Consider the following 27,233-nt stretch of genomic DNA (forward strand, 5'->3'; position numbering starts at 1 on the left):
TTATATTTTTTAATGAGTCTGATGACCCAACTGTGTAAGAAAGTAAGTAGATTCTGTCTCACTACTTCCAGTTCCCTCATCCGCAGTGTCACAATATACTTGCAGTTGCGTTGTTTCTGTGGCCCCGGTTGGTGATGTTGCTTCAAGAAATGCTTGCCCAATACGCAAATGGCATATCAACCATGACAGTGTCATTACACAACACATCACTGCAATGGGTGTACCAATGAGAACTGCAACAATCACAGTCATTTTGTAAATTCCATACTTTTGTTCTTTCCTTTCCTTCATATTAGAACGTCTTGGATAACTTGGAGGTGAACAAGAATGCTGAAGTTCATCATAATTAGAAAATGAAGGGCACGTTACACAGTCATTTAGAGAACTGCCATTGCAAGAGTAACAAGATGAATTGCAAGGGTCGCAGGCCAACACTGTAAAACTTTTGTGAACGCCATTCACTGTTTTATTTAAAGTCCTTGAAGCACTGTAATAGTGTGGTGGACAATACTTGAGGCAAAGGTGTCCAAAAATGGCAAAAGCACCATGGCATTCTGTGAAAAAAAGTAATAGAAAGTTAAATCTTCTGCATTTTCAGGAGCCTGTAAATTTTCTTTAGCAATAGATTTACTCATAAAAATATGGCTTTGCCAAGTATTAATTAAAAGCATCCACTGCTATTTTGTGAACTAGTAGGTCTTAAATCTAATAATTATGTTTTATGTTAAGAATATTCAAATAGTTTTATTCTTAATCTTGTAAGAACAGACAATGTTCTCAAGATAAATCATTTTATTTAACTGCCATCCTCATACTTGCAGATACCTTATTTCTATACTTCTAAAAGAATACTGGTTTGTGAAGCCAAAGGATGTTGTTTCATTTACATGAACATTAGACCTATTCATCACTGCAGACCTTCTGTATTTAAACCTGACTATAACCTTGTATCTGTGCATCAAACAGGACTACTTGGATTTTTTTAAAAAACAGACAAAATCTTATCTATTCTCTCTCTAGCCACAGTTCTCATGGGGAGAATGTGTGTGTCATTTAAAAAGTAAAGATAACTTAGCTCAACTTCATCTAGGATCTAGATGAAGCAATAGCTTCCTCTTATGTAACACTTCAACGTAATGTAATTCAAGTGCTTCTGTTAACGTTATTCATTGGGTTGGGATCACTCCATTTAATCCCCAGATAGCAAAGGACTTTTGCTGGGAACACTCACCCAGGAGGGAAGTGGCTGAATAAAATGGAAACAGGGTCATGATCAAGCTCTTGCTTTCCTGTCCATCTAGGTAATCAAAGGACACAAGTAGTCTGAGACTGTATTGAAAGGCCAGTAAACAGATAAGGTACTAAATCTAGGTTAAGCTTATGTTCAGAACCAAAGCAACTTCAGTAATGAGAAGAGACCATTTAATCACAAAGGGGTAGTGTGCCATTTATTTTTACAAATTTTGCATGTCAAGGAATTATACATTTGAGATTTACTACATTTTATGTTCCTTAATGGCTTACAGAAGCGATTACCTTACAGAGTTTCATTTAACCTCATTTTACTAAGGGTCATTTGACATTTTGGATAAAATAATGTGGGTTGCAAAAATGCCAGTAATCAATTCATGAGGGGATTCATTATTACAACTCTGGGGCATGCTATCAAATAACAAATTTGGACAGCAGAGCTTAATTTCCTCTTCACAAAAGGACAAATACAAGAAGTGTAAGTGTTCATCAGTGACTGCCTTTAAACAAGCTTGCAATTTAAAAATAGTCCTAACAAAGTGAAAGAGAATCAGTTGTACACAAATTGGTTGAAGAGCATCCCTAATGTGTTCGCTACTAAAAGTTAGCATAATTTTTAACCAATAATGTGCAGTGGATCTAATATCAACTGTCACATTTCTTGATCATTGCCAGGTTACTTGTAAAACATTTGGATTACCTTGACAGAGTCCATTTTCATTCCATTTCACGCACTCACTTATTACTGTGTCTTTCATTTGTCTTGCCATCATGTCTTCATCAGTACCATACAAAATCATCTTAAAATAAGACAGAAATCCTGCGGAAGATAAATTTTAAATAATCTATACTCAGCAATTATACCTTACAGTTGTGACTCACAATGCAATGTTATGCCTCCATTTAAATGAAAGATTTATAGACTAGTTTTGTCACATATACATCGAAACATCAAAAGAGTGAAATGGATTGTTTGCATCAACAACACAGCCCGAGATGTGCTGGGTGCAGCCCTATAAGTGTCACCAACACAGCATGCCCACAACTTACTAACCCTAACTCATTAGGTATGAATTTTAAAGAGTTGGGCACATTGAAATAATTGCATTACAATTTCAATCTGGGTAATAAAAATAAGGAGAAATACATGAAATACTGAAACGGCTTTGTCTGCCTCAGATAACTCTAATAACAGGACAGGTATGACAACAGCCACCCTACATGATAACATTAGTTTCAAATAATTCAAGATCCCCCTTTCAGTTACCTAACAATCTATTAATTTTCAAAATATTTTAGAATTATAGAAGGATACAGTACTGAAATAGGACCTTTTGCCCCTCACTGACCATCAGCCACCCACTTACACTAACCTTGTACTAATCTTTTTAATTTTCTCCACAATTTCTTCAATTATCCCTAGATTCTATCAAATGTTTACATGCTAGGGGCAATTGCAGTGGGTAATTAATCTACAGATCTCATCTTTGAGATGTGGAAGGAAAGCAGAATACCCAGTGGAAAGCCCACATGGTCACAGTGAGAATATGCAAACACCAGACAGCAAAGGTGAGAAGTGAACCCAAGTCTTCGAGTCTTTGGTGCTGCAAGGCAGTTACTCCACTAGGTGTTCCATTAGGTCAATAAGTCAAACGGCCAGTCAAAGTAATACCATTGCAAATCTAAGTATTTAGTAACATTTTTCATCTTCATACAGGAACCTTACAAAATTTAATACGTATTTAAATGTCAAAATGGCTAACTTACCTCATTTTCCACAGGATAGTGTATACTTAAGATAGAAAAGTTATGACTTTGCCTCCCAAGTTTCAGAGAACCAGTAACAAAGCGCACCCAGTTAGTCTGACTGTAGTATTATGCTCAACTTTTAAATCCAACATTAGTAGGATAAAGACCAACTGCATTGTCAAGAGCATATCTATGTTGTTGCACTGGTGTTGAATTGAGAATGGTGTTGCAATATTTTTCATTGCAGCCATTAAATAAAGTTCCCAAATCCCAACAGTACTGAAAAAAAGACTGCAGTGAAGTCTGTTTGGGGCAATGATATCAGAAACAGATCAGCGGTCCAATTTTCTCACTGCATTTCTGGAACAAAGCAACTGCACCACAAAGGACTCCAGGTACAGACCCAATCTGCACCACCGCACCCCCCCGCAATCAAGCAAAACAAACATTTACATAATACAAACTTCGACTTTCATTTTCAAAATGTAGTCTTACTACGCTTTTGAAATTGACTTTCTGCTTTAACCTGCACTCCCACCCCATCAAAGCTGTGATTGCTGCTAATTCAACACGAAGAATGAAAGTCAATGCACTTAGTAAATTCAAAATATGTTTCCAATCATATTGCAATATGCATGAAATATGATACTGTATATTTCAAAGAATTCAGTACAATACCAAGTTAACTATTACCAGTGTTTCTGGAATTTCCTTTGTTTTCAATCTCAAGAGTCCAAACTCCTTTAGGATTTTCATCCCAGCAGTGTGTAGTCATGAAGGACCAGTCTCTATACCCATTGGATGATGTATCATATGGTCTTAAGAGCAAAAATAAAGACTTCATTCATAAAACCAATTCAGTATGTGCCCACCTCACTTGTGGAATTCAGAGTAATACAGATCATTGCCAAAAGGTTAACCCAATTTTCTGTAACAGGTACTTAGTAAAATACAGTTATCCTTATTCTGCTGATATTTTAAACACTAATATGGCAGTTGATCTTTGGGAAAATATTTTGTCTATTTGTTTCTCTCTGTTTGCCACTTAATAAGCACATTAACAGATAACAGAAACATCTCTTCCATTACTGAACCCAAGATCATAAGGCATTTGCAGTCTGATTCCAAACGACACATTCTATTCAAGGTTAGGACCTTGCTGTGAATCCATCCTTCCCCAATGCTTAATACAGAACAAAAGTTGAAGCACAAATTTATGCAAAAAACACTTCACGAAAGGTCCAAAGGTTAACAGACAATTGCAAGTTCTCCAGAGAACTTAGTGACAAGATTATGCAATTCATTCTGGATCATCCGTTCCAATATCAAATCAACACCCACATAGACTGACATACCTTACATCAACCAGTCTGGAACATGTCCCACTAGGACTAATAAGAGAAATCCTCAGATCACCTCTCCTAGAGTAGCTCAGTGACATTTGAGCTTCCACATGCTCAAGAGATCGAATATAATTTTTAGTTCCAAAGCATGCACTGATATACTTCTTGATAACAAGCTTGCCAGAAATAACCCTGGATGGATTAAAAATGGATTATTACCATGTTACATTCTCATAAATTTTCATTTCATGGAACATACACATTTTAGTGTTTTGTCATTTATAGAGAAACAGTATAATGAGCAAATTAATTTTGTTGGACAATTACATACTAGAAATGGGAAACACATAGGGGAGAAGCATGTTATGCCCCACAAAGATTCAGAAGGGAGACACATGCATACTCACTACTACTTAAGCTACCATTCCCATTAAGAGATGGAAGCAACTTTTTAACAACATTTCTCAAATCATGGTAAGGAGATCAGGAAAACCTTCCCATTTCTACAAATATTGGATTTACTGTTAATGTACTTATGAATCTGAAGTACTTTTAGCTTAATTATACAAAGCTGAACGGGTAAATTCCAAATGGAAATCTCATGGTTATTGAGAAGGAGATACAGTAATCTGAATATTTATAAACTAAAACTAATCTTCTTTTAAAAATAACATAACAAACAATTATTCAGAACAACTTACTCATTAGCCCTTGTAAGCAGATCAACCCTTTACCCCACTATAAAATGCCACATTTGTGAGCCTGTGGAAAATTTTTTAAAATGATTTTAGAGAATTGATCTTAAGCAGGGATTCAAGTGTAATCCTGAGACACCATCACGAGGTTAGAGCTATTCCAAGATGCAAGCACTTCATTTTTCTTAATTTGAGTTGTGTATACATTATATAAAATAACAGATGGCTGAGGATGTGTTACATGCGGCAACAGAAATAATTAGAGCATTAGACTCAAGTATTACTAAAAGAGGCCACGGTAAAGCTACAAGTGGTTCATATAGCCAGGTAGATACTACTGCAGCATCATACCACTCAACCTAAAGCATAATTATTCATAATTTTTTTTCACTAATGAATCAATTTCTTTAGTCAAATTTAAGAATGTAGCTTTAGTTGGTGCAAAAAGAGAGACAAAATCAAAAAGGCAAAATGTTTCTAATAATTCAATATTGTGATCTATAAATCAAAACCTTTGAGACTGTATTACAGTTTTAAACACACTCCCAGCCAGCTACCTTTTCATATAATATATACAAAGGCTTCAACATTTTCCCCCACATTAAGTATATTTAACTTGTCATTTGTCCAATGGTTGCTTGCAAGATGATGACCTGGAATGACAGTTGAGTATCTACACAATATTAAATGCAGTACAAGAGGAAATCACTGAATGGAATGCTTCAAAAAGTTTAAAATAGAAAAACATCACATAAATGCAAGCTTTTCCCCCCTAGTGCCAGTATTATTCAAACCTTGTTTATAACGATTTAACAATTTTGGATGATCACTGGGTTTTGTGTTACTTGTCCATTATCAGTAAGGATTTTAGACTTGGGTATGTATTACTTTCAAGGACCATTAAGCACTTCTGAAAATAATTTGTTCACTCTTACAACATAGTATGTTCCTTTGTGTGAAGCCTGATGCTTTCCTATCAAGGTACAAATGTACTTAGGTATGTGTCATTTTATTCGTTTAAATTACTATTTGGCAATTTCTGGTTAATTTATGAATATCTAAGAATGAAGTAAAGCTTTGTAAGACATTCCGAGCCATCTGTAATTCTATACTATATAACAACAATTCCAATCTCATTTATCATGCTTACTGTGGGGATTTAATAATCTCTATGGAACATTCCCTCTGTGGATGAACAGTCAACCATTTTGTTGCTAAATCCACCAGAAGTCCAGCATCTAGTAGTCCATATCCATAATGGTGGCTCACTGAAAATAATTATCATAATTCAAATCATCAGACATCATTCAGTAATAAGATCATGTGATTACTTTCACTTACATTTTAAAATGTGATAAAAATGTTTTCCTCAATACAGTTAATAAACCAACATATTGTACTATATTAGAATAATATTTTTCAATAGATCACACTGACATAGTCAAAGGAAAACTCATGAGTCAAATTTTCTAAGATAAATATAATGTTTTGCAATCATTTTAGATCACTAAAGCAGAATCAACTCAAAGCTCAAGTTATCTTGAAACACAGGTTTTTTGGTCAATCTTAACATCCAAAAGCTATCTTATTCTTGACCTTGATGAGATCTTGGAATTTCAGATTGGCTAATGCCAGAATACAAGACAATTCTTCAAGTAACAAGATGCTCATGAATCCAAACTGTCTAATCATTATCATTTTTATTATATCTTTTTAAAGTTTTTGCTTTGAATGCATGTCCAGAGAATAGCAGTCCAACCAAGCAACTTGCCACCCGAGTCAATTTCCATTACTTCTAATCAAGCTAATACAAAAAATGATTGCCTATTTCTTTAAGATGGTTGGCAAGTTTGGAATTTTAGGCAACTGGACACTTAAGTGTTGCAAATGATATTGCTCTATCAGAACAGTTGAAAGGAACTTCATGGTTTTAGACCATAAGGTAGAGGAGCAGAATTAGGCCATTTGTCCTATCAAGTCAGCTCGGCCACTCCATCATGGCTAATCAATTTCCCTCTCAGCCCCAATCTCCTGCCTTCTCCCTGTATCCCCTTCATGCATTGACAAATCAAAAATCTATCAACCACTGCCTTAAATATACCCAATGACTTGGTCTCACAGCCGACTGTGGCAGTTAATTCCACATTCACCACTCTCTGGCTAAAGAAATTCCTCCTCAACCTCCTTTGAACCCTCTCCAATCTCAGGACATCCTTTCTTAGATAAGGGGCCCAAAGCTGCTCACATCCTTGCCTTTGTATTTCAGTCCTCTCGAAGTGAGTGCATTTGCATTTTTCAACACCGACTCAACCTGTAAATTAACCTTTAGGGAATCCTGCACAAGGACTCCCAAGTCCCTTTGCACCAGATTTTTAAATTCTCTCCTTTTAAAAAATAGTCTACACTATTACTTCTTCTACCAAAGTGCATGACCATACACTTTCCAACACTGTATTCCATCTACTACTTCTTTGCCCATTCTCCTGAACTGTTTAAGTCCTTCTGTGGCCTCTCTGCCCTCCACTTATCTTCATGTCATTCACAAACTTGGCTACAAAGCCATCAATTCCATCATACAAATTATTAGCATATAATGCAAAATGAAATGGTCCCTACACAGGCCCCTGTGGAACACCATTAGTCACAAGCAGTCAAGCAGGAAGGCTTTTATTCCCACTCTTTGCTTCCTGCCAAGCTGCTAATGCTCTATCCATGCTAGTATCTTTCCTGTAATATCATGGGGTCTTTTCTTGTTAACAGCCTTGTGTGTGGCACCTTCTTAAAAGCTTTCTGAAAATTGAAGTACACACCAAATCTCCTTTGTCTATCCTGCTTGTTGTTTCTTCAAAGAATTCCAATAGATTTGCCAGGCAAGATTTGCTCTTAACGAAGCCATGCTGACTTCAGCCCATTTTATCATGTGCTTCCAAGTACTCCAAAACTACATCCTTAACAATCAACTCCAACATCTTCCCAACCACTGAGGTCAGACTAACTGGCCTATAATTTAACCACAAACAAAAGAAAATCTGCAGGTGCTGGAAATCCAAGCCACGCATACAAAAATGCTGAAGGAACTCAGCAGGCCAGGCATCATCTATGGAAAAAGGTATAGTCAACGTTTCGGATCAAGACCCTTCAGTCAACTTTTCTCCCCCATAGATGCTGCCCGGCCTGAGTTCCTCCAGCATTTTGTGTGTGTTGCTTGGCCTATAATTTCTGCTTTCCTTCTACCGCCTTCTTTTTGCAATTTTCCAATCCTCTGGAACCATGAGAAATCCAAAAAAGTCTAGCCCTTTTATCATCAAAGCAATTTGTTTTATAATATTGCATCTTAAAGAAGCTTCCTTGAAGGTGAGAATCAACTTGAGCATTTTTTGCAAAAATATAATTATAAACAGGCTTCATTCTGCTTTTCAGAAACACTCCTTTGTTTTGTTTCATTCCATTTAAGGATACTATAGGAGCTATACATTCTGTGCTGTGTGTTTATTATGTGTATTATGGTAACTAGTCACATCAGTGGGGGCATGGTAAAAGCAAACGGGATAAATCGCATATTCAAGATAATTTCGCAGCAGTTTGTAACTTCGGACTGTGGAGGTCATACCTTTGCTGACCACTGAGATAACACTCAATGTTTAATTGTATGTTTTCTAATTGCTTTTAAAGGAACGGAATAGGGAATTTGACTCTGGAGCAATCACTGAAGCTGTGGATGTGTCATGCAAGTATAACAACTCCGTAGGGTCGCAGGCTGGCAGCAATTATATTATTTTCATTTTGGATCAACTTTGCCGCTACAGATACATAGCACAAGCTAATCTTTCTTACCTTTGCGCCCCACTCCATTTCTGGCCCAATCTTCTGCTTTTAAGTGAAGAGGTTTAGATGCCCTCACAACGAGATGCTGCATATCGCGCCAAGTCAATGCAGGACTACAAGTTAAAAAGAAGCAGGAACTTTATGCAAAGTTAGAACACCAAAATGTTAACAACTACTTTCATTTATTCAGGGCTTTTAAAAATTGAAAAATGAATTAAGTACTTTACACTCCAATTTTAACAAAGAAGCTCAGAATAGAAACATTAACTGTTTCTTTTCCCACTGATGCCACTTGACCTATTGAGTGTTTGCAGCTTTTTCCATTAACTGCAGCTTTTAGGATTTTTATGTGTTGTCATAAGGAAGATAGAGCACTAAATCTAGCATTACCTGCAAGAGCAAGTCTCATTTGAGTTGATGCTGATGTGAAAAAGGATTTTTTAAAAATCTTAATTTGGGTTGAAGGCAAGAATATATTTTATGGAAGTCAGCACTGGCATTGCAAAAATGGGAAGTGACGGAAAAAAATAAATCTTAAAGGACAATTCCAGCAGAGGGTCAAGATAGATTAGAATTGGAAGGATGCTAGCACTACCATTGAAAAATCGTGGCTAGGGGTTTGAAATGGCTTAAGCAAAGAGGCTCAACTCTAGATTGCGATTGGAAACTGAGAACACAAGTGGAAATGGATATGTGGCATGAATTAGATTCAGAACCAGATTATCACCAGCACGTGACATAAAATTTGTTAACTTAGCAGCAGCAGTTTAATGCAATACATAATATAGAAGAAAAGCAATAATAATAATAATAATAATAAGTAAATCAGTTACAGTATATGCATGTTAAATAGATTAAAAATCGTGCAAAAAACAGAAATAATATATATTTAAAAAGTGAGATAGTGTTCATGGGTTCAATGTCCATTTAGGAATTAGATAGCAGAGGGGCAGAAGCTGTTCCTGAATCGCTGAGTATGTGCCTTCAGGCTTCAGTACCTCCAATCTGATGGCAGCTGTGAGAAAAGGGCATGCCCTGGGTGCTAGAGGTCCTTAATAATGGATGCTGCCTTTCTGAGACACTGCTCCTTGAAGATGTCATGGGTACTTTGTAGGCTAGTACCCAAGATGGAACTGACTAAACTTATAACCCTCCGCAGCTTCTTTCAGCCTGTGCTATAGCCTCACCAACCCCCGACGCCCCCCCCCCATCCAATACCAGACAGACGTGATGCAGCCTGTCAGAATGCTCTCCAAGGTACATCTATAGAAGTTTTTGAGTATTTTTGTTGAAATACCAAATCTCTTCAAACTCCTAATGAAGTATAGTCGCTGCCTTGCCTTCTTCATAGCTGCATCGATATGTTGGGACCAGGTTAGGTAGTCAGAGATCTTGACACCCAGGAACTTGAAACTGCTCATTCTCTGATCCCTCTATGAGAATTGTTATGTGTTCCTTCGTCTTACCCTTCCTGAAGTCCACAATCAGCTCTTTCATCTTACTGACATTGAGAGCAAGCTTGTTGCTGCAACACCACTCCACTAGTTGGCGCATCTCACTCCTGTACGCCCTCTCATCACCACCTGAGATTCTACCAACAATGGTTGTATCATCAGCAAATTTACAGATGGTACTTGAGCTATGGGTATAGAGAGAGTAGAGCAGTGGGCTAAGCACACACCCTTGAGGTGCACCAGTGTTAATCACCAGTGAGGAGGAGATATTATCACCAATTCGCACAGATTGTGGTCTTCTGGTTAGGAAGTCCAGGATCCAATTGCAGAGGGAGGTACAGAGGCCCAGGTTCTACAACTTCTCATTCAGGATTATGGGAACGATGGTGTTAAATGCTGAGCTATAGTCGATGAACAGCATCCTGACATAGGTCTAAGGGCACCTGGACAATTAAAGTTCATGATATCAGTCCTCACTGTTCAGTTGCAGGATATTGCAATTTGTTTAAAACCAGAATCAACAAAAATCAACATCATACATGAAGACACTGGCCAGGTAAGTCCAGTTACAATCAAAAGGTATTTCAGAGGAGTCAGGAAAGCCATGCTTAGACAAGAATTTCTCCTCATATAAACAGGATCAATAAAAAGCTGCATCATGGGGGGGGGGGGGGAATTGGAAATGGAAATTTTCAGGAAGCATAGAGGTCAGAGGTAAACAATGTTTATCAGTGCAAAAGGAATTAAGGAAACAGTAAGCAGATAGGAGCCCAAAATTGTATGTGATAGATTTTGTTATATGCCAAAACTTAGATTCAATATATAACCTTAATTCTAATAACAGTTGTATCTAGCGTGGGAGCAGGGAATAACAGAAACAAACAAAACAGGCAATGAAAAATTTTTACTGTGAAGCTTAGAAAATCAACACAATACTGTTCTGCTGATAAACTGACCAACCATTTAGAATAGTCTATGGCAGGGTTTCCCAACCCAAGGTCCGTACTCTCTATACTTCTCACTGTCTCAGTAAAGCAGCCAACATCACTAAAGACCCAACCAACCCTGGGTATTCTCTCTTCTTACCTCTTCCACTGAGCAGAAGATTCAGGAGCCTGAAAGCACATACCACCAAGGCTTAAGGGCCACTTCTTTTCCACCATTATCTGACTCTTGGACACACAAGATGGATTCTTGACCTCACAATCTACCTGGTTATTGTTTACTTTATTGTTCACCTGCAATGCACCCTTTCAGTAGTTTTTACACTTTAATTCTGTAATGTTATTGTTTTACCTTATTCTAGCTTAATGCATTGTGCAAAGATTCATCCATAAACAATATACAAGATAAGCTTTTCTAGACAGTGAAGTCCAGTCCCCGGCTGCAGGCGTCATAAACCAAAAGCAATACCATTTGCCTGCCACAGATGCTCAAATAAGGAATATTATTCTAAATCATTTCTAGCTAACCAGATTGATACACACAACCAATGCTTCTAAAAATGTACATTTTTCAACAAATTATTTTGTTCTTACAATTGTGTGCAGGAAATGGCATTAAATAATCTTGAATTTTGAAATCGCAAATTAGTATATTGCTAAATTGTACAAACAAGTAAATTCTAATGAAGTAATTACCACCTCGATTGAAACAAAATTGCTTAAATCTATTCACACAAGATATCAGGTCTCTTAACTAAATCTGTCAATGTACTTATTCAAACAAAAACACTACTTCGCCTCCAGAGCAAGAGCTATGATCCCAGCAGCAAGTGGCGCCGACGCTGATGTCCCCGTGTGCTTTTCAGTGCATCGTAACCGCAGATCTGTTGTAACCTGTAGCCATTGAGAATTTGGCGAGGGAAGAGAGAAAAAAGGAGAACGTGTGTAAATGGGAAAAGATATTACAGATGTAGCTGCCTCACCGGCGTCGTATGCAAACCTGGCTCGTTAGCCGGCTCTGCTAACAGCCATGTGACTCAGCAGTGAGAAAGCCATCTTTCACAAACAATATATGTCTAGAGGCAGTATGATTGGAGTTCGATCAAACAGGAATGTTGTGATGTTCCAATTAAAGAAACCTCAATTTGAGCAAACTTGTGTAAATACTACCCATACACAATTATCAGTCGGCAAGAAATAACAGATCGTACAGCACATAAAATTATAAAGTATATTACTAATATCAGCTTTATTAAACTGTTATTAAAAGATCGAAAAGAAAAGAAGTAAAAGCCATTACAGTTAACCAGTCTAAATAGGCACATGGCATTGGAGCTTGTATTTTCCAAAAGCTGCGTATGACCACCACTCATGGTGCTGAATTATCATCACCGATCACCAGTAGAACTTCCCACCTTGGACTCCACCTCATGAAGCACTTCCAGCTTCTCGTTGGATCAAATTCTACAGCTACCTCTCCCAATCTTCTCTTCTCCGCATCCCCCGCCAAAAAGACCACGAACCCCACCAGAGTCCAACACAAGTCTCTCTCTGCCTAGCTCTCTCTAGAACCTTCTCCCAATTCCACCATCCTGATTGGCTGACACAACATTCCCAATGTGAACATCATAGCCCCTTATCTTTAGCTAAAACCAAAACATTCTACCAGCAAGACACACTGCTTTTACAGAAAACTACTAAATGAAATAACTCACAGAATTAGCAGTAGAAATATTAACAGGGCATTACACAGGCAACAATTCTAAAGGCTGATTTATACTTCTGCGTAGTAGCCTACGCCGTAGCCTACGCAAGTGTGAGCATTTATACTTGTGCGTTGGTGTGTCTGTGTTGCTCTGCAATTCATCGCCAAAAGGCTAGTTGGCGGTGGGGTTTCTATGCCACTGTGTTGAGTTTCTTCGTGTTGAAACTCAATACGAAGAAACTCAAACTTCAAACAATGGCAACTGAAAATGAAGGAGGGTGAATTTTCTGTGCTTGTCCGGCCACTGAGAGAAATAGACGAGGAAATGCATTTCAAATATTTCCGGATGTCAGCAGGTAGATTTGACGATTTGGTTCATCATCTCCAACCATTTATTTCCCATCAGTGTACGCACAGTATACTCAGAGACTGGCAATCACCATTCGAGTTTTAGCTTCAGGTGGAAGTCAACAGGCTGTAGCAGCTAGCTACAAACTGGCATCAAGCACAGGGTCCTCCACAATTTCGGAGGTCTGTAAAGCTTTATGGAAAGCATTGCAGCCTGAGTTCTCTCCCTGCCCTTCAGTCGCCCAATGGGAAGCTATTGCAGTGTAGGAGGAAGTGCGATGCTACCAAGTGGACCAATCACAGTTGTTGCCGTCTGCGTCACCGCGAGGCGTAGTTACATTTTTGGGGAGGTGCACGTCAGGCTACGGCATAGATTTGACGCAGAAGTATAAATTGGCCTTTAGTATATTAGCCTTTTGCTGGAAGTTTCCTAAAGGTGGAGGTCAGATACCAACGCATTCTATTGGCTAGCGCATTTAGTACATCTCGTTTGAATGTTTGCAGATTCTGAAGAAAGGACTTTGATTACCAGTGAACTACAAATGGTGCTACTACTGCTCAGTCTCTAAGTAACAATTTAACACTGCTCTGTCTCACTGAAAGACCATGGGAATGAGGTCTATAAGACACCAGACCCACAAGACTGCAAGAGTTAAGCAATGAGCAAGCACAATTTGGCCAAAATTACTTCAAAAATCATCTTGCAATATTGGGAATATTTAAATCAGGAAGTGCTTATGGAGATAAAGATGACTGACCTGTTTATTACCAACATCTGCAATATTTTGCTTTTGATTATAAATACTTTTCTATCAATTTTACAGGTTCCTCCATAGGGAAAAAATAAGCAGAACTAAAGTTTGTGGCAAGCACATGGTCCATGATGACAGACGAGAAAGTTCGTTTGAATCAACACTGCCACTTTAATTGCAACAAGCACAATAACAGACAGAGCGTCATGGCTCATGAAAACTAATTCTGTCACATACAAAAAGGGGAGCTGATTATTACACATGCCGTTTACAGTTAAGGTGGCACACAATCACACCAGCCAGCCAGGCCCAAAGCAACACGGCTGCCTTCCACCGCTCAGGCACCCACACCCGGTGTACCACATCGGAGATGCGGTCAAGCCCCTGTCCTGGCCCCTTCCACTGGTTTCCAAGCTTGGTGGATAGTCCCTTCTTCTGGGAGGGGCTGAAGACCCACATTCTGTCATCAACAGTAAAGTCCAGTCCCCGGCTGCAAGCATCATAAGCTCCTTTTTGGTGACCAGTAGCTGCACTTTGGTTCTGCAGAGCTGCATCGTGAACAGCCCACAGGCGCCCCCTGAGGTGCTGCAGGTACTTCAACCCAGCCTCCCCAGGAATCTCTGGCATGGGAGGAGGGCTAAACACCAGATCCATCGGCATGGGCAGCTCCTGCCCGAATATGAGCACAGTTGGCAATACACCTGGTGTTCTTCTGAACTGCTGTCCGGTATGCCCACAATACTACAGGTGATCCCAATTACATGGTGCTGGCTGATGAGGATGGCAAGCTGCGCAGCCAGGGTGCGGTTAAGACAATCCACTGGCCCATCACTTTGCAGCTTGGGGCGGGGGAGTCTACATTCCCACCCGCCTGTAGACCTCAAACATATGAACCACAAGGTTGCACCCCAGTCACTGTGGAGTTCCTCAGGGGAAGCAAAACGGCAGAAGAACTCCTCTGCGAGTCTCTCAGTGGAGGTGGTAGCGCTCTGGTCCAGGACCACGTAGGCTCTGGCTACTTAGTGAAGTAATCCATGGGCACGAGAACGTAGTGATTTCCAGCATCGGTGGAGGGGGGGGGTCCCTGGATGTCCACTCCTACATACTCCGTTAGGGCCTCCACCAGGTACTGCTGCATTAGTGCCCTAGACTGGCGGCTCGGCCTCTTCTGGGATGTGCAAGCATTACAGCGGTGCAGGAACAGCTCCACGTCCTGCTTGCACCCAGACCAATAGAAGTGTTCGCACAGCTTGCCCAACATCTATGTAACCCTGAAATGTCCAGCCGCCACCAGCCCGTGCACTGCCTGCAACACCATGGCGCAGAGCCCCCGGGGATCATCAGGTGCAGGAGACGTCTGTTGCCACCACCAGAACGGCAACCTGTCGCACACCTCCGATGTGCCCCACTGACAGTAGAGCACTTTGGTCTCTGGATCCAGGGTCGAGACCTCTTGCCCACACTGGCCTCTGGCTCATGTTCACCCATCCCCTCACCGAGGCCAACACGGAATCACTCTCCTGCTCACTGCGCTGGTGGTCAGTGGTGGGGAGGTCTACCTCGATGCCAGTTGCCACCGCTGCTTGCCCTTGGCCATGCCTCACAGGGTTGGTGAGAGAGGGAGTCAATATTGCTGTGGTGCCTTCTGGTGCAGTGGCCTCCAGCCACTCCTTGGGACCATGAAAGCTCAACAGCCAGGTCAGTGGACACTTGGTCCACCGGCTGAAGAGGTAGGGGCAGAAGCAGCACAGAGCCTGGACCACAACCAAGAGCTCCTGGCAGGTGACACAACAGTTACACTCAGGGTGCGGCTGAAGCACACCACAACATGCTCTCCTTGGTCCCCCTCCTGCAACAGCACTGCACCAAGCCCCCATTGCTGGCATCTGTGTCAACAATGAAAGGACATGCTAGATCGGGATATGCCAGCACCAGGGCCTGGGTGAACATAGCTCGAAGCTGGTCGAAGGCGGCAGCATAGGTGTCAGTCCAGGTGAAGGGCCTCCCCTTCTCAGTAAGCTAGTGAGGGGAACTCGCAATGGTGGCAAAGTCCTTAATAAACTGGCAGTAGTACGATGCCAACCTCAGGAAGTCATCAAGCTCAGAGACATCATGGGAGGTAGGTCATTCTCTGACCACCACCACCTTCTCAGAGTTTGTTGCCACTCCTTCTGCACCCACCACGTGCCCCAGGAACTTCATCTGGCAGCGCAGCAGGTGGCAATTTGCAGCACTGAGGCCCAGGTTTACCTGGCAGACAGCGGCAAAGACCTCTTCCAGATTCCACAGAGCATCATCAAAAACCACGGCATGCACCAAGTAGAGATCGTTGAAATAGATGACATAGCGACTCCACAGAATGTGAGCCGGCACCCTCTCCATCAGTCGCTCTCATATGGCCAGGGCATTATAGAGGCCAAGCGGCATTATTCCAGAAGTGCTACAGCACCTGACCAATGGTGAAGGTAGTCTTGGGCTAGGCCTCCGTGGCAGTTCGACCTGCCAGTAGCCACTGCAAAGATCAAGAGAGCTGAACTAGGTCAAACCTGCAGTACAGTCCATCAATCTGGGACAAAGAGTAGGAGTCCTGCTAGGTCACAGCTCTGAGACAGCGGTGGACAACGCAGAACCACCATGACCCATCTTTCTTCCTGACCAACACCACTGGGGCTGACCACAGGCTGTCGGAGGGCTCGATGATGCCAGCTACATCTATCTCTTTGATTCACTGCTCTGTTGCCTGGCATTTGGGAAGAGCCAGGTGATGGGGTCACAAGCAGAAGGGCTAATTGTCCCCAATGTTAATGTGGTGTTGAATCAGCCCGTGCATCTGCAGTTCTCGTTCCTGGCTGCAAAGAGGCCAAGGTGCTGGTCCTGAAGGTCTTCTAGCCACCGCTGCTGGTCCTGATCCAAGCCCTCACTGCTCCACTGCCATAGCTCCCACACTGCTTGGACTCTGGAGGGCACCGTTGTAGTGCTGCCGATGTCATCGCGCTGCGCTGATGCGATTGCCGATGACTGGTGCGGATCACAGGTTTCAGCCTGGCGCTGTGTTGCGTTCGGCTCATGCAGAGTGTGCTGAACAGCAGCAGGCCGCTGTGAGAACAGTGGTCGTTGCTGTGCCTGCCTGGTCTGCTATGTGGAGCTGCCTGCCAGAGAGCCACAGCTTCAGCACCAAGCTAGAACGCTGCCCCCGGCATATCCACAGGAGCCCCCCAGAGGGACAGCAGATCCAGGCCAATGATGCAAGAGTCCCAGATGTCAGCCAGCCACTCCTCGTGCTCCGCTGTTTTCCCCCACTGCAATGCACAGCCATCACCGCACAGTTGCCAGTGACCATAACCAGCTGGACTGCCGTCATTGTCAACCCAGGCAGGGATGGCTTGTCTGTGTTGGGGAGGACACCCAGACAGATGACGGTGATGGTTGACCCCATGTCTACTATCGTACAGTATCCAATGCCCACCACCACGTGTTCTACATATCGGCCTTGCTCTCTCCCTGGGGAGGTGAAAACAGAGGCATTCTCCATTGTTGTTTCAGGTCTCGGGCAGTGCTGGAACACCTAGGGGGGCTAAAATTACTTCTGCCCTCTCCACTTCTGCCAGCGATGATGGTGATGTTAAGCAAACATGCTGCTGAAGGTACAAAGGCAAAGAGAGCAAGCGCTTCCTGGGCTGCAGGAGGGAACTGGGGGTAGTCATGTCAAGTACAGTGGTGAAGATCTGCCAGGAATGCTGCCAGGCTTTCTCTCACACGGCGCCACCTGCTGTCCAGTTCTTCCCTCATTACTTCCTTCAATGGCCTCTGCTCAAAAAGCCACTCCAGTGCCGCTACGAGAGCCATGTAGTCATGCTGCTCAGCCGGCGTTAGGTCGAGGAAGGCCCACAGGGCATTCCACTCCAGTGCCAGGGCAAGGTGCACCTCCATCTCAGTGGGATTCCACCCACTGTGCCAGGCAGCAAGTTTGTCTTATGCCAGGTAAGGCCCCAGACAGCCGGAACCATTGTATCTGGGGAGCTTCAGGTGGACCTTGTGGCCTTAATTGTGGGGTCCATTGGTGGTCCTCTTTCTCTGGCAGTGCTGGTGGTGCCCGCCGTGTTCCCCCTCTTCCCATGGCTGCGATGTTTTGGGCTCCCCAGCATGGGCCACGGGGAGGTAGGTTATGCATTCCGCTGTGTACCCTATGTTGGGAAGCCTGGGTATGATCGCACCATCAGGATGCTCCGGGAAGACACCATGCTCAATTCCCAGGTTCTCTCTTCGGGTCAGCATCCCGTTCCAGGAGCCCGGCCCAGGGGTGCAGGGAAAGCATACCACGCAACTTATTTTCCAGGTCTTAATACACTTCTTCCAACGTCGTAGTTCTTCAATTTTGCCATCAATTTCTAATCTCATTCCTTACACCAACATGGCAAGCACTCAGTCCATGATGACTGACAAGAAAAGCTCATTTTTACTGCAACACGCACAATAACAGACAAGAGTGCCATGGCTCATGAGAACTAATTCAATCATATTATTACACACCCCGGTTACAGTCAAGGTGGCACACATGCATACAAGTGGAAAACTGCATAACTGGTGCTAGAATAAAAGAACTTGAACAGCCCACCATAATTCTACAGAACACGTACACCAAGAATGCATCTCTAAACAAGAACAACAAGTAGCACTGGCCACTAAGAATGCTGGGGAGAGCTGTCAACCACACCCTCGAAGCACCACAGTATATTGAATTCTAGTTATAACTTAACCCCATCCAAGAGGGAAGAATTATCATTGAGTTTGTTGAATGGAGGTGAGAATGCACAGTAAAAACACATTTCTTCAAATACAGAAAACAGTTAGTCTCATTCTTCATAATGTATAATACGAGTGCGTTTCAACATCAGATCCAAGAAAAACTCCATGAAAAACCAGGTGTAAAGAATACAATCTTCACAAGTTACCAAAAGCTAAATTTAAAATGGAAAATTTAAGTTCATGGTATGGGTGAGTACAAGACTACAAAAAAGTTGAAAAAAAAACTGGAGAAAAAGAAATCACAGCAACTTCAGCATCCTAAACCAATATCCTTCCCCCATCTCAGTACTCACCCTCCATCTACAAAACACACGACCTGACTTCCACACACACCCCCACTCCCCAGAACCAAAATATCAGTTACCATCTAGTGATCCACATCAGCAAACTTAAGAACAAGTTGGTAAATTATTTTATTTTCTTACTATTTGCTTCTCTCTTCTGGTTCCGCTGCTGTAAGTGGTAGTTAGCGTTGAAGAACAGGGCTCGCTGTACCAAGGGATATTCCCTAGTTGAGTCGTGCTGCCCACAGATAATGTGTAGATGCTGTTTGTATAGCCATCACAGTTACAGTTATCATATTGGAAACCTCCATTTCCAGAAGCCCAGACAAAGATGGAACCAAGACCACCTCGTCCCTAATATTAAATAAACAAATAGCCATAAATATTCAGCTAATCAGTCATGCAAGGTCAAAATTACTTTTTTAATGCAAAGTTAAATAATTAATACGCATAACATACTCTTGCAGTACAGTGACAAAACTATTGTACCACTAAAACATTATTGCCGGCTCACATAAGCACATTTCCAAATAAACTGTGGCCATTTTATTAAGTAAACCTAATGCAAATATCTAATCAGCCAATCGTGCAGCAGCAAATCAATGATAAAACATGCTAACGAGATCAAGAGATTCAGTTGTTTAAACCAATCATCAGAACAGGGGAGAAATGTGATCTAAGTGACCTTGACTGTGGAAAGATTATTAGTGCCATACAGGTGGTCTGAGTATCTCAGAAATTGGTCTCCTGTGATTTTCAAGCACAATGGTTTCTAGAGTTTACAGATACTGGTGCGAAAAACAAAAGAAAAATCCATGAGTGGCAGCACTGTGGGCGAAAACACCTTTTTAAATGGGGGAGGTCAGAGGGGAATGGCCAGACAGCTTCAAGCTGACAGGAAGGCAACAGTAACCTAAATAATCACTTGTTACAACATAAATGTGCAGAAGAACATCTCTGAACACACATATCAAACCTTAAAGTGGATGGGCTACAGCAGCAGAAGACCACACTGGGTTCCACTCCTGTACCTAATAAATTGACCACAGAGTGTATATCAAAACTAGTGTTGATTAAATAAATTAATGTTTTTCTTGAAAAAACATATAACATACATTTGTAATGCCCTTAAGGAATGCCCGACTTGCTAATACTGCTGGCCCTTCCACAGTCTGCCCATCATCCTCTGGGCCCCAGCTGGCACTGTAAATATGAATATGCTGAGGGCTGAGGCTAAGAGAGCGGGCTTCCACTACATCTGTGATCTCTCCATCAAGCATTCTCACTCCTGCAGGGAGAAAACAAAAAAATATAAAATGCACAAATATAAATTTGGAGAAACTAAAAGGATGTGGCACAGTGATCACATAATATGGAAATCCACACTGTCTAAAGCCAATTTAGTCTTTCCTAAATAAAAGATCAATCTATGTTTCGTGGTTATCAGATACAGTGGGATGGCAATATTGATACAAATCAAAAAGATACAAAGGGCAAGAAGAATATTAACAGAATACTACCTCTAAACTACAAAAGAAATAAGGACCACAATCAAAATATTTCCATTGTTAAAAATACAATTAACAAAAGGTTTGTGAATTTCACAATTTGCTGAACCTTTTACAAGTCTCTCCTCCTTTTTACTAAGTTAATGTGGGCTGAAAGGACCATAGAATACTGTAACAAGAGAAAATCTGCAGATGCTGGAAATCCGAGCGACACACACAAAATGCTGGAGGAACTCAGCAGGCCAGGCTGCATCTATGGAAAAAAGTACAGTCGACGTTTCAGGCCAAGACCCTTCAGCAGGACTGGAGGAAAAAAGATGTGGAGTAGATTGAAGAGGTGAAGGGAGGGGACAGAGAAAAACAAGGTGATAGGTAAAAGCAGGACGGGGAGGGATGAAGTAAAAAGCTGGTGAAAAAGATGCAGGGCTGGAGAAGGGGAAACCTACTAGGAGAAGACAGAAGGCCATAGAAGAAAGAAGGAGAGGGGGCCAAGCACCAGAGAGAGGCAATGGGCAGGGAAGAAGTTGAGAGAAGGAAAAGGAAATGGGGAATGGTAAATGGGGGGGGGGGGAGGAGAGGGGGTCACTACTGGAAGTTTGAGAAATCCATGTTCATCCCATCAGTTTGGAGACTACCCAGACGGAATATAAGGTACTGTTCCTCTAACCTGAATTGCAACAGTAGAGGAGGCCATGGATTGACATATTGGAATGGGAAGTGCAATTAAAAAGAGTGGCCACTAGAAGGTCCTGCTTCTTCTGGTGGACAAAGCATAGGTGCTTGGCGAGGCATCTCCCAATTTACTCAGGTCTCATTGATATACAGGAGGCCACACCGGATATGACCCCAACAGACTTGCAAGTGAATTGTCACCTCACCTGGAAACACTGTTTAGGGCCCTGAATGGTGGCAAGAGAAGTGCTGTAGAGGCAGGTGTAGCACTAGCTCTGCTTGCAAGGATAAGTGCCAGGAGATTAGTGAGGAAGGGTGAACGGACAAGGGAGTCGCATAAGGAGCGATCCCTGCAGGAAGCAGAAATTGGTGGGGGGAGAAAATGTGCTTGGTGGTGGGACTCACTGGAGATGGTAGAAGTTCTGGAGAATTATGTGCTGGACGTGGAGCTGGTGGAGTAGTAGGTGAGGACAAGGGGAACCCTATCCCTGGTAAGGCGGTGGGAGGATGGGGTAAGAGCAGAAATGAGGAAAATGGAAGAGATACAGTAGAGGGTGGTAGTTGAGGGTGCAGTAGTTGATGATGGAGGAAGGAAAGCCCCATTCTTTGAATAAGGAAGTCAGCTTCATTCTGGAATGAAAAGCCTCATCTTGAGAGTAGTGGGATCTCCCAGTGGCCATCCATTTTAATTCCACTTCCCATTCTGATTCCAATATGTCAATCAATGGCCTCCTCTACTGTCGCGATGAGGTCACACTCAGTTTGGAGGAACAACACCTTATATTCAGTCTGGGTAGCCTCCAACTTGATGGCATGAACATCAATTTATCAAACTTCTAGTAATGCCCCTCCTCCCCAATTCACCATCCCTTTTTCCCTCTCTCACCTTATCTCCTTACCTGCTCATCGCCTCCCTCTGGCGCACCTCCTCCCTTTTCTTTTTTTCATGGCCTTCTGTCTTCGCTTATTAGATTCCTCTTTCTCCAGCCCTGTACCTCTTTCACTAATCAACTTCGCGGCTCTTTACTTCACCCCTCCCAGCTTCATCTAATACCTCGTGTTTCTCTCTCCCCTCCCCCCACCTTTTAATCTACTCGTTTTTTTTCTCCAGTCCTACCAAAGGGTCTCGGCCCAAAAGGTTGACAGTACTTTTTTCCATAGATGCTGCCTGGCCTGCTGTGTTCCTCCAGCATTGTGTGTGTGTTCCATTGAATACTGTGTTGTTTTAGGATGTGAACATTACAGCAATTATTACCCATATGCCCCTGAGGGAAGCAGCTTCAGTTGTACATGTGACAGAGTGGTCAAGGACGGGTACCTCTATCAATGGATAAACAGGTTATTAAATAAAATTTCATGGCTACCATTACCAAATTCCAGATTCATTTAATCACTAATTTTAAAATTCCCTTATTGTCAAGACAGGATTCACGGGATCCTATGACTCAGGATTAATGGCCCAAAGCTCTCAATGGTAATCAGGAACTTTGTAAGTACACTATCATATCGCCAGGTATTCCACAAGAACACCTGAGCCAGCATAAAATGCCACGTTTTTAAATGAAAGGAAATATTACCACCAATTTTGGCATTGAATGCTACACCAACTCCACAGAGGTTATTTGCTACTGCAGCCACTTCTCCAGCACATCGAGTCCCATGACTGTTAAAGAAAATAGGATAATTACTTGTGATAGCAACATAAACCTAAACTCATAAATCTAACCTGCATAATCACTCTCAATCTGTGGCCTGTCTGCAGCTGAAATCAGCAAACTCCTGTAGTTCATATGATATTGAATCTTTTTTTTAAATAAAGTGGAAAACATGTAGGTGCAGTTCATAACTGAAGAAAGATGGTTCACAACATCAAACAAGTTGAGAATGATTGCCACGGAGCCCAGAAGTTACCCGTGGCAGCAATGTTAGGAAAATGTTCCTTGGTTCACGACTTCTCATAAAGTGCCTCATATTTTGTAAATTGAGATTGCACTTAGCTTGAAGAAAGGATGCTATCCAAAAGACATAACACAGCAATATTCTTTCCATACAACAGCAAAGTTTCTGCATTGATTATATATGTTTTAGAAAATCACTATTAATTGATCTGACTTTATGCCCAAAACATATTTTCCTCAGCCCAAAAATAAGAACTATCTTTGATTAGGGATACAACCATATTACCAGGTCCAACTTGTGAACATTACTTGTTATATATCCATAAAACAGTAATTAGGTATTGCTAACATGGATAGATGAAGCTATTGAATATTTTATACACCTCAAGGAAAGTGGACATTTTTTTGTATAATTGTGATAAATTTGTCAGCTAGTGCCATCTGCTGGATGTTGTCTGCAAAACAATTTATGATTTACAAATTATAAATTGAAACAGTACTCCACTGTGTATAGTCAATATGACATCATTGTTTCTCAGTATAGTCACTAAAATAATATTCTCAGGTATCTTCTATGATAAGCACTTCAAGTTAACACTGCCACTTTTGTTTCCTCCTACTATGCTAACTTATTCAATGGCTTTTCATTAAAAGATTTGTCACAAATAACAGCTACACCTTACGGATATTGTCTAGACCAGGGTTTCCAACCTTTTTTATGGCATGGACCAATACTGTTAAGCAAAGGGTCTATGGACCCCAAATTGGGAACCACTGTTCTAGATTAACATGCTACAGGACTTATACTACAGAGGCAGAAATGCCACCTTTTAAAGATTGATCTTTAAATTATGACAAAATTCTCATTATCAGTTCAAGTGAACATGATACATTATAACATACAATTTAAAAGCATGTTCTTTCTGCAGTTTGGCCAATTTGCTATTTAGGGCAAAGGGTATGAGATTTAGAGAGGATCCAAGGGGACCTTTCTCCACTCAGACTGAAGTGACTCTGGAATTCACTGTCGAGAATGTTGTGAAAGCACTTTAATTCATCCAGGCAAAGGCAACTTCAGGCCGAGTACTAAAAGATGTGATGAATGTCCAGTGTGATCTGACAGAACCAAATAGTGCTTTCATACTGCATGATTATGGCTGTACATTGAAAATCAATTTAATTTGTTTATTTGATGAACACCCAATCAATTAATAATATACCCAGAGCAGCTACTGGATTATATGTGAACTTACTACCATTTCAGTTAAATAAGCAAACAAATGCAAAGAACCTCACCGATTTTCATCATTATAGTTGTATCTTGGTTGAGGATCTGGGTCATTGTCATTTATATCAAAGCTTGCATTAGGATCCTGCAATCAAACCAAAGAGAATGGCAGAAAGCAACGTCAATTTTGCTTTTACTAATAAGTAAAATCCCAACTTCAAAAATATTAGAAATGGCAGGGTCACATTTCTGGAATAAAAACTGTCAAAAACTACCAAAATAGTTTCTTCCACTAAAGATATAAACTCCCTGCTAGACTACTTCACAGCCACTAGGTGCCTTATGAATTGTCACAATTTCCTCAAAGTAGTTGCCTCCACAGCCATCACAACCAAGTGTAACTAGAACCATAAACAAAGCATATACACTATGTGCAGGGATCTTTGGACAGCAAATGATCCAATTCATTTTCTCCCATTTTATTACACAGTCTTGAAAGCAACTTAAAGTGATTCCATCTGGGTATCTGAATAAATAAGCTTAGCATTGCTTAAGCACTGAAAATCAGGTAAAATTCAAAGCTATCACTAAACTGTTCACACATATGTTTCAAGACACACATAAAAGTTGCTGGTGAACACAGCAGGCCAGGCAGCATCTCTAGGAAGAGGTGTTTCAAGACGATGTTTTTCCCCCAATAGCACTGCAATTATTGTCACATACCATGAAAACAGGTGATTACTATCATTCCCCCCTTTAACAGAGGTCCAATTAATTAAAGATGGATTTGGTAAAAGTTTTTATTTGATCTTACATAATTTGCAGCCAAATCTGGGTGGTCCTTCTCTATTCCATCATCCAGAATGGTGATAACAACACCCTTGCCTGTATAGCCCTGCTTCCAGGCCGACAGAACATTTAGGTCATTAGGTATTTCATTGTTCTAAATAAGACATAAATAACTGATTACTGTAAAGCAAGATCTACGGATAATACAAACTAAGCAAAAACCAATTGTATTTGAATGTAAAGTTATTTGAATACGTATAAGATATATACAATGTTGAACCATCATAAAATTAATGGCCACTATAACATAGGCTCCATTTTCAATGTTAAGCACCTGTCACCACATAAAATGCATCAGGGATTAGAGATCAGGGGGTATGGAGAGAAGGTAGGTACAGGGTTCTGAGTTGGATGATCAGCCATGATCATACTGAATGGCAGTGCAGGCTCGAAGGGCCGAATTGCCTACCCCTGCACCTATTTTCTATGTTTCTATGCATCAATAAATACATACATTGATTAATATGGCACTTTCTTCATAAGCCTTGATCATTATCACATTCCAAACTGACAGCGCTGACACACCTAAAAGCTCCAAGGACACTTCAGAAAGGGTTTGTGTAGAAATTATATTTTCACACCTAAAATAGTGCTTTATTCTTATATCGCAAATGCTACAGACAGCAGAATCAAACGGGGTTGTATATTTTGATAGATTCATCAAATGAGACTACAGTCATTGAGGATTAAAAGCCAACACAGTACTTCTGCACAATATAGCCACCACCTTATACCCTCACTCTCGTCAATTAATTTTCAATAACAAGTCATTAAAATTTGCTAAACAGATGCTCAGCTTACAAGAATATACATTATTCATTTGTTTGAGAATGATCTTTTATCTAAAAACATGAAGATAGGGAACCATTATATCCCAACTTTGTGAACAAGCATATTGCTGGAACTATTATTTTTTTTAATCGCACCAATTTCCAAAAACCACATGTCATTTGATTTGCCCGACCTATTAATCAACTAAGCACTATGTCAAATAGCAACCACAGTCTTAAATCGCAAGAAATACATTTTCAGGTTGAGTGCAGATGTTCAACCTTGAAGCACACTTCACTCATTGTCTGCAAGGAAGGTGACAAACTATTTTTCTTCCTATGGCTTATGAAAGCAAACAGAGGTCCTGTTGTGAACTACAGTTAGTTAGGAGTTGCACCACAAGGCAAGTTTCCATTGATCGTTTTAATGATTAATGTCTTTGGTATAGTGTCACATGATATTTTAAAGCAAAAATTTCAGGGAAGAAAATAAATACAAGCCTGTCTTTGAGGTGTGGGCAGAGAAATTGATGCATAGGAAATGTTCAGTAACTCTGTTCATCTCTTATCGCCCCTGTGGAACACAAAGTGCTCCAAAACCAGGCACAGTTGTAATCAAATGTATATCAAGTGGGGTTAAAGGAACAAGTACATGCAAAAAAATCTTCTGCTCCTGTCACATATCAAGCTAAAGATGTACTGCACATTATTTAGCTTAGACATCTATCAAATTTTATGCTTAAGCAAATCAGAACAATAATTGGGCCAATGGACAATTTCTTAGCCTTTAGATTAGTTTTCATCAGAGACCGTAAAGAACAATCATCAGAGTGGATATACTGGCAGAAAATAGAAAACTCGGATAGAAATTAGTTCTTCCTACCAAGCAATAATGGAAATTTGTTTCTATTGACAACAATGGAATAGAACTTCAAAAGCAAGTTCAGTATGTATTAACGTCTGTGTGTTCAGCATACATCAAGAGAGTAGAAAATCAACTTTTTCCTTCGGGAGTCAATAGAACAAGATTCAGATATCCAATTACCATTAAATACAGAGGAAATATTCCTATAAATTCCTTGTGAAGCCAAGTTTAATCAAGCTTAAATCATAATACAAAATGCCACTACATGCATTTGCTACTCAGAAATC

At 41.0% G+C, this 27,233-nt stretch overlaps 1 protein-coding gene across 4 annotated transcripts in view; it reads right to left on the bottom strand.

Annotated features, from left to right (window-relative positions):
• LOC140188097 (proprotein convertase subtilisin/kexin type 4-like) overlaps positions 1 to 27,233 on the bottom strand; it is a 34,480-nt gene continuing 7,247 nt past the window's right edge. For all 4 annotated transcript variants that reach the window (XM_072244049.1, XM_072244052.1, XM_072244053.1 and 1 more), the window contains exons 4-15: positions 25,277 to 25,405; positions 24,531 to 24,607; positions 22,914 to 22,999; positions 20,272 to 20,444; positions 19,298 to 19,510; positions 12,055 to 12,155; positions 8,873 to 8,976; positions 6,189 to 6,306; positions 4,356 to 4,535; positions 3,694 to 3,818; positions 1,952 to 2,071; positions 1 to 554 (exon numbers count right to left, since the gene is read on the bottom strand). In XM_072244049.1, coding sequence (XP_072100150.1) covers positions 10 to 554; positions 1,952 to 2,071; positions 3,694 to 3,818; positions 4,356 to 4,535; positions 6,189 to 6,306; positions 8,873 to 8,976; positions 12,055 to 12,155; positions 19,298 to 19,510; positions 20,272 to 20,444; positions 22,914 to 22,999; positions 24,531 to 24,607; positions 25,277 to 25,405 — 1,971 coding nt within the window. In that variant the 3' untranslated portion in view covers positions 1 to 9. The remainder of the gene's footprint in view (positions 555 to 1,951; positions 2,072 to 3,693; positions 3,819 to 4,355; positions 4,536 to 6,188; positions 6,307 to 8,872; positions 8,977 to 12,054; positions 12,156 to 19,297; positions 19,511 to 20,271; positions 20,445 to 22,913; positions 23,000 to 24,530; positions 24,608 to 25,276; positions 25,406 to 27,233) is intronic.

Source organism: Mobula birostris, chromosome 26 (assembly GCF_030028105.1).
Source record: "Mobula birostris isolate sMobBir1 chromosome 26, sMobBir1.hap1, whole genome shotgun sequence".
Classification (NCBI taxonomy): Eukaryota; Metazoa; Chordata; class Chondrichthyes; order Myliobatiformes; family Myliobatidae; genus Mobula; species Mobula birostris.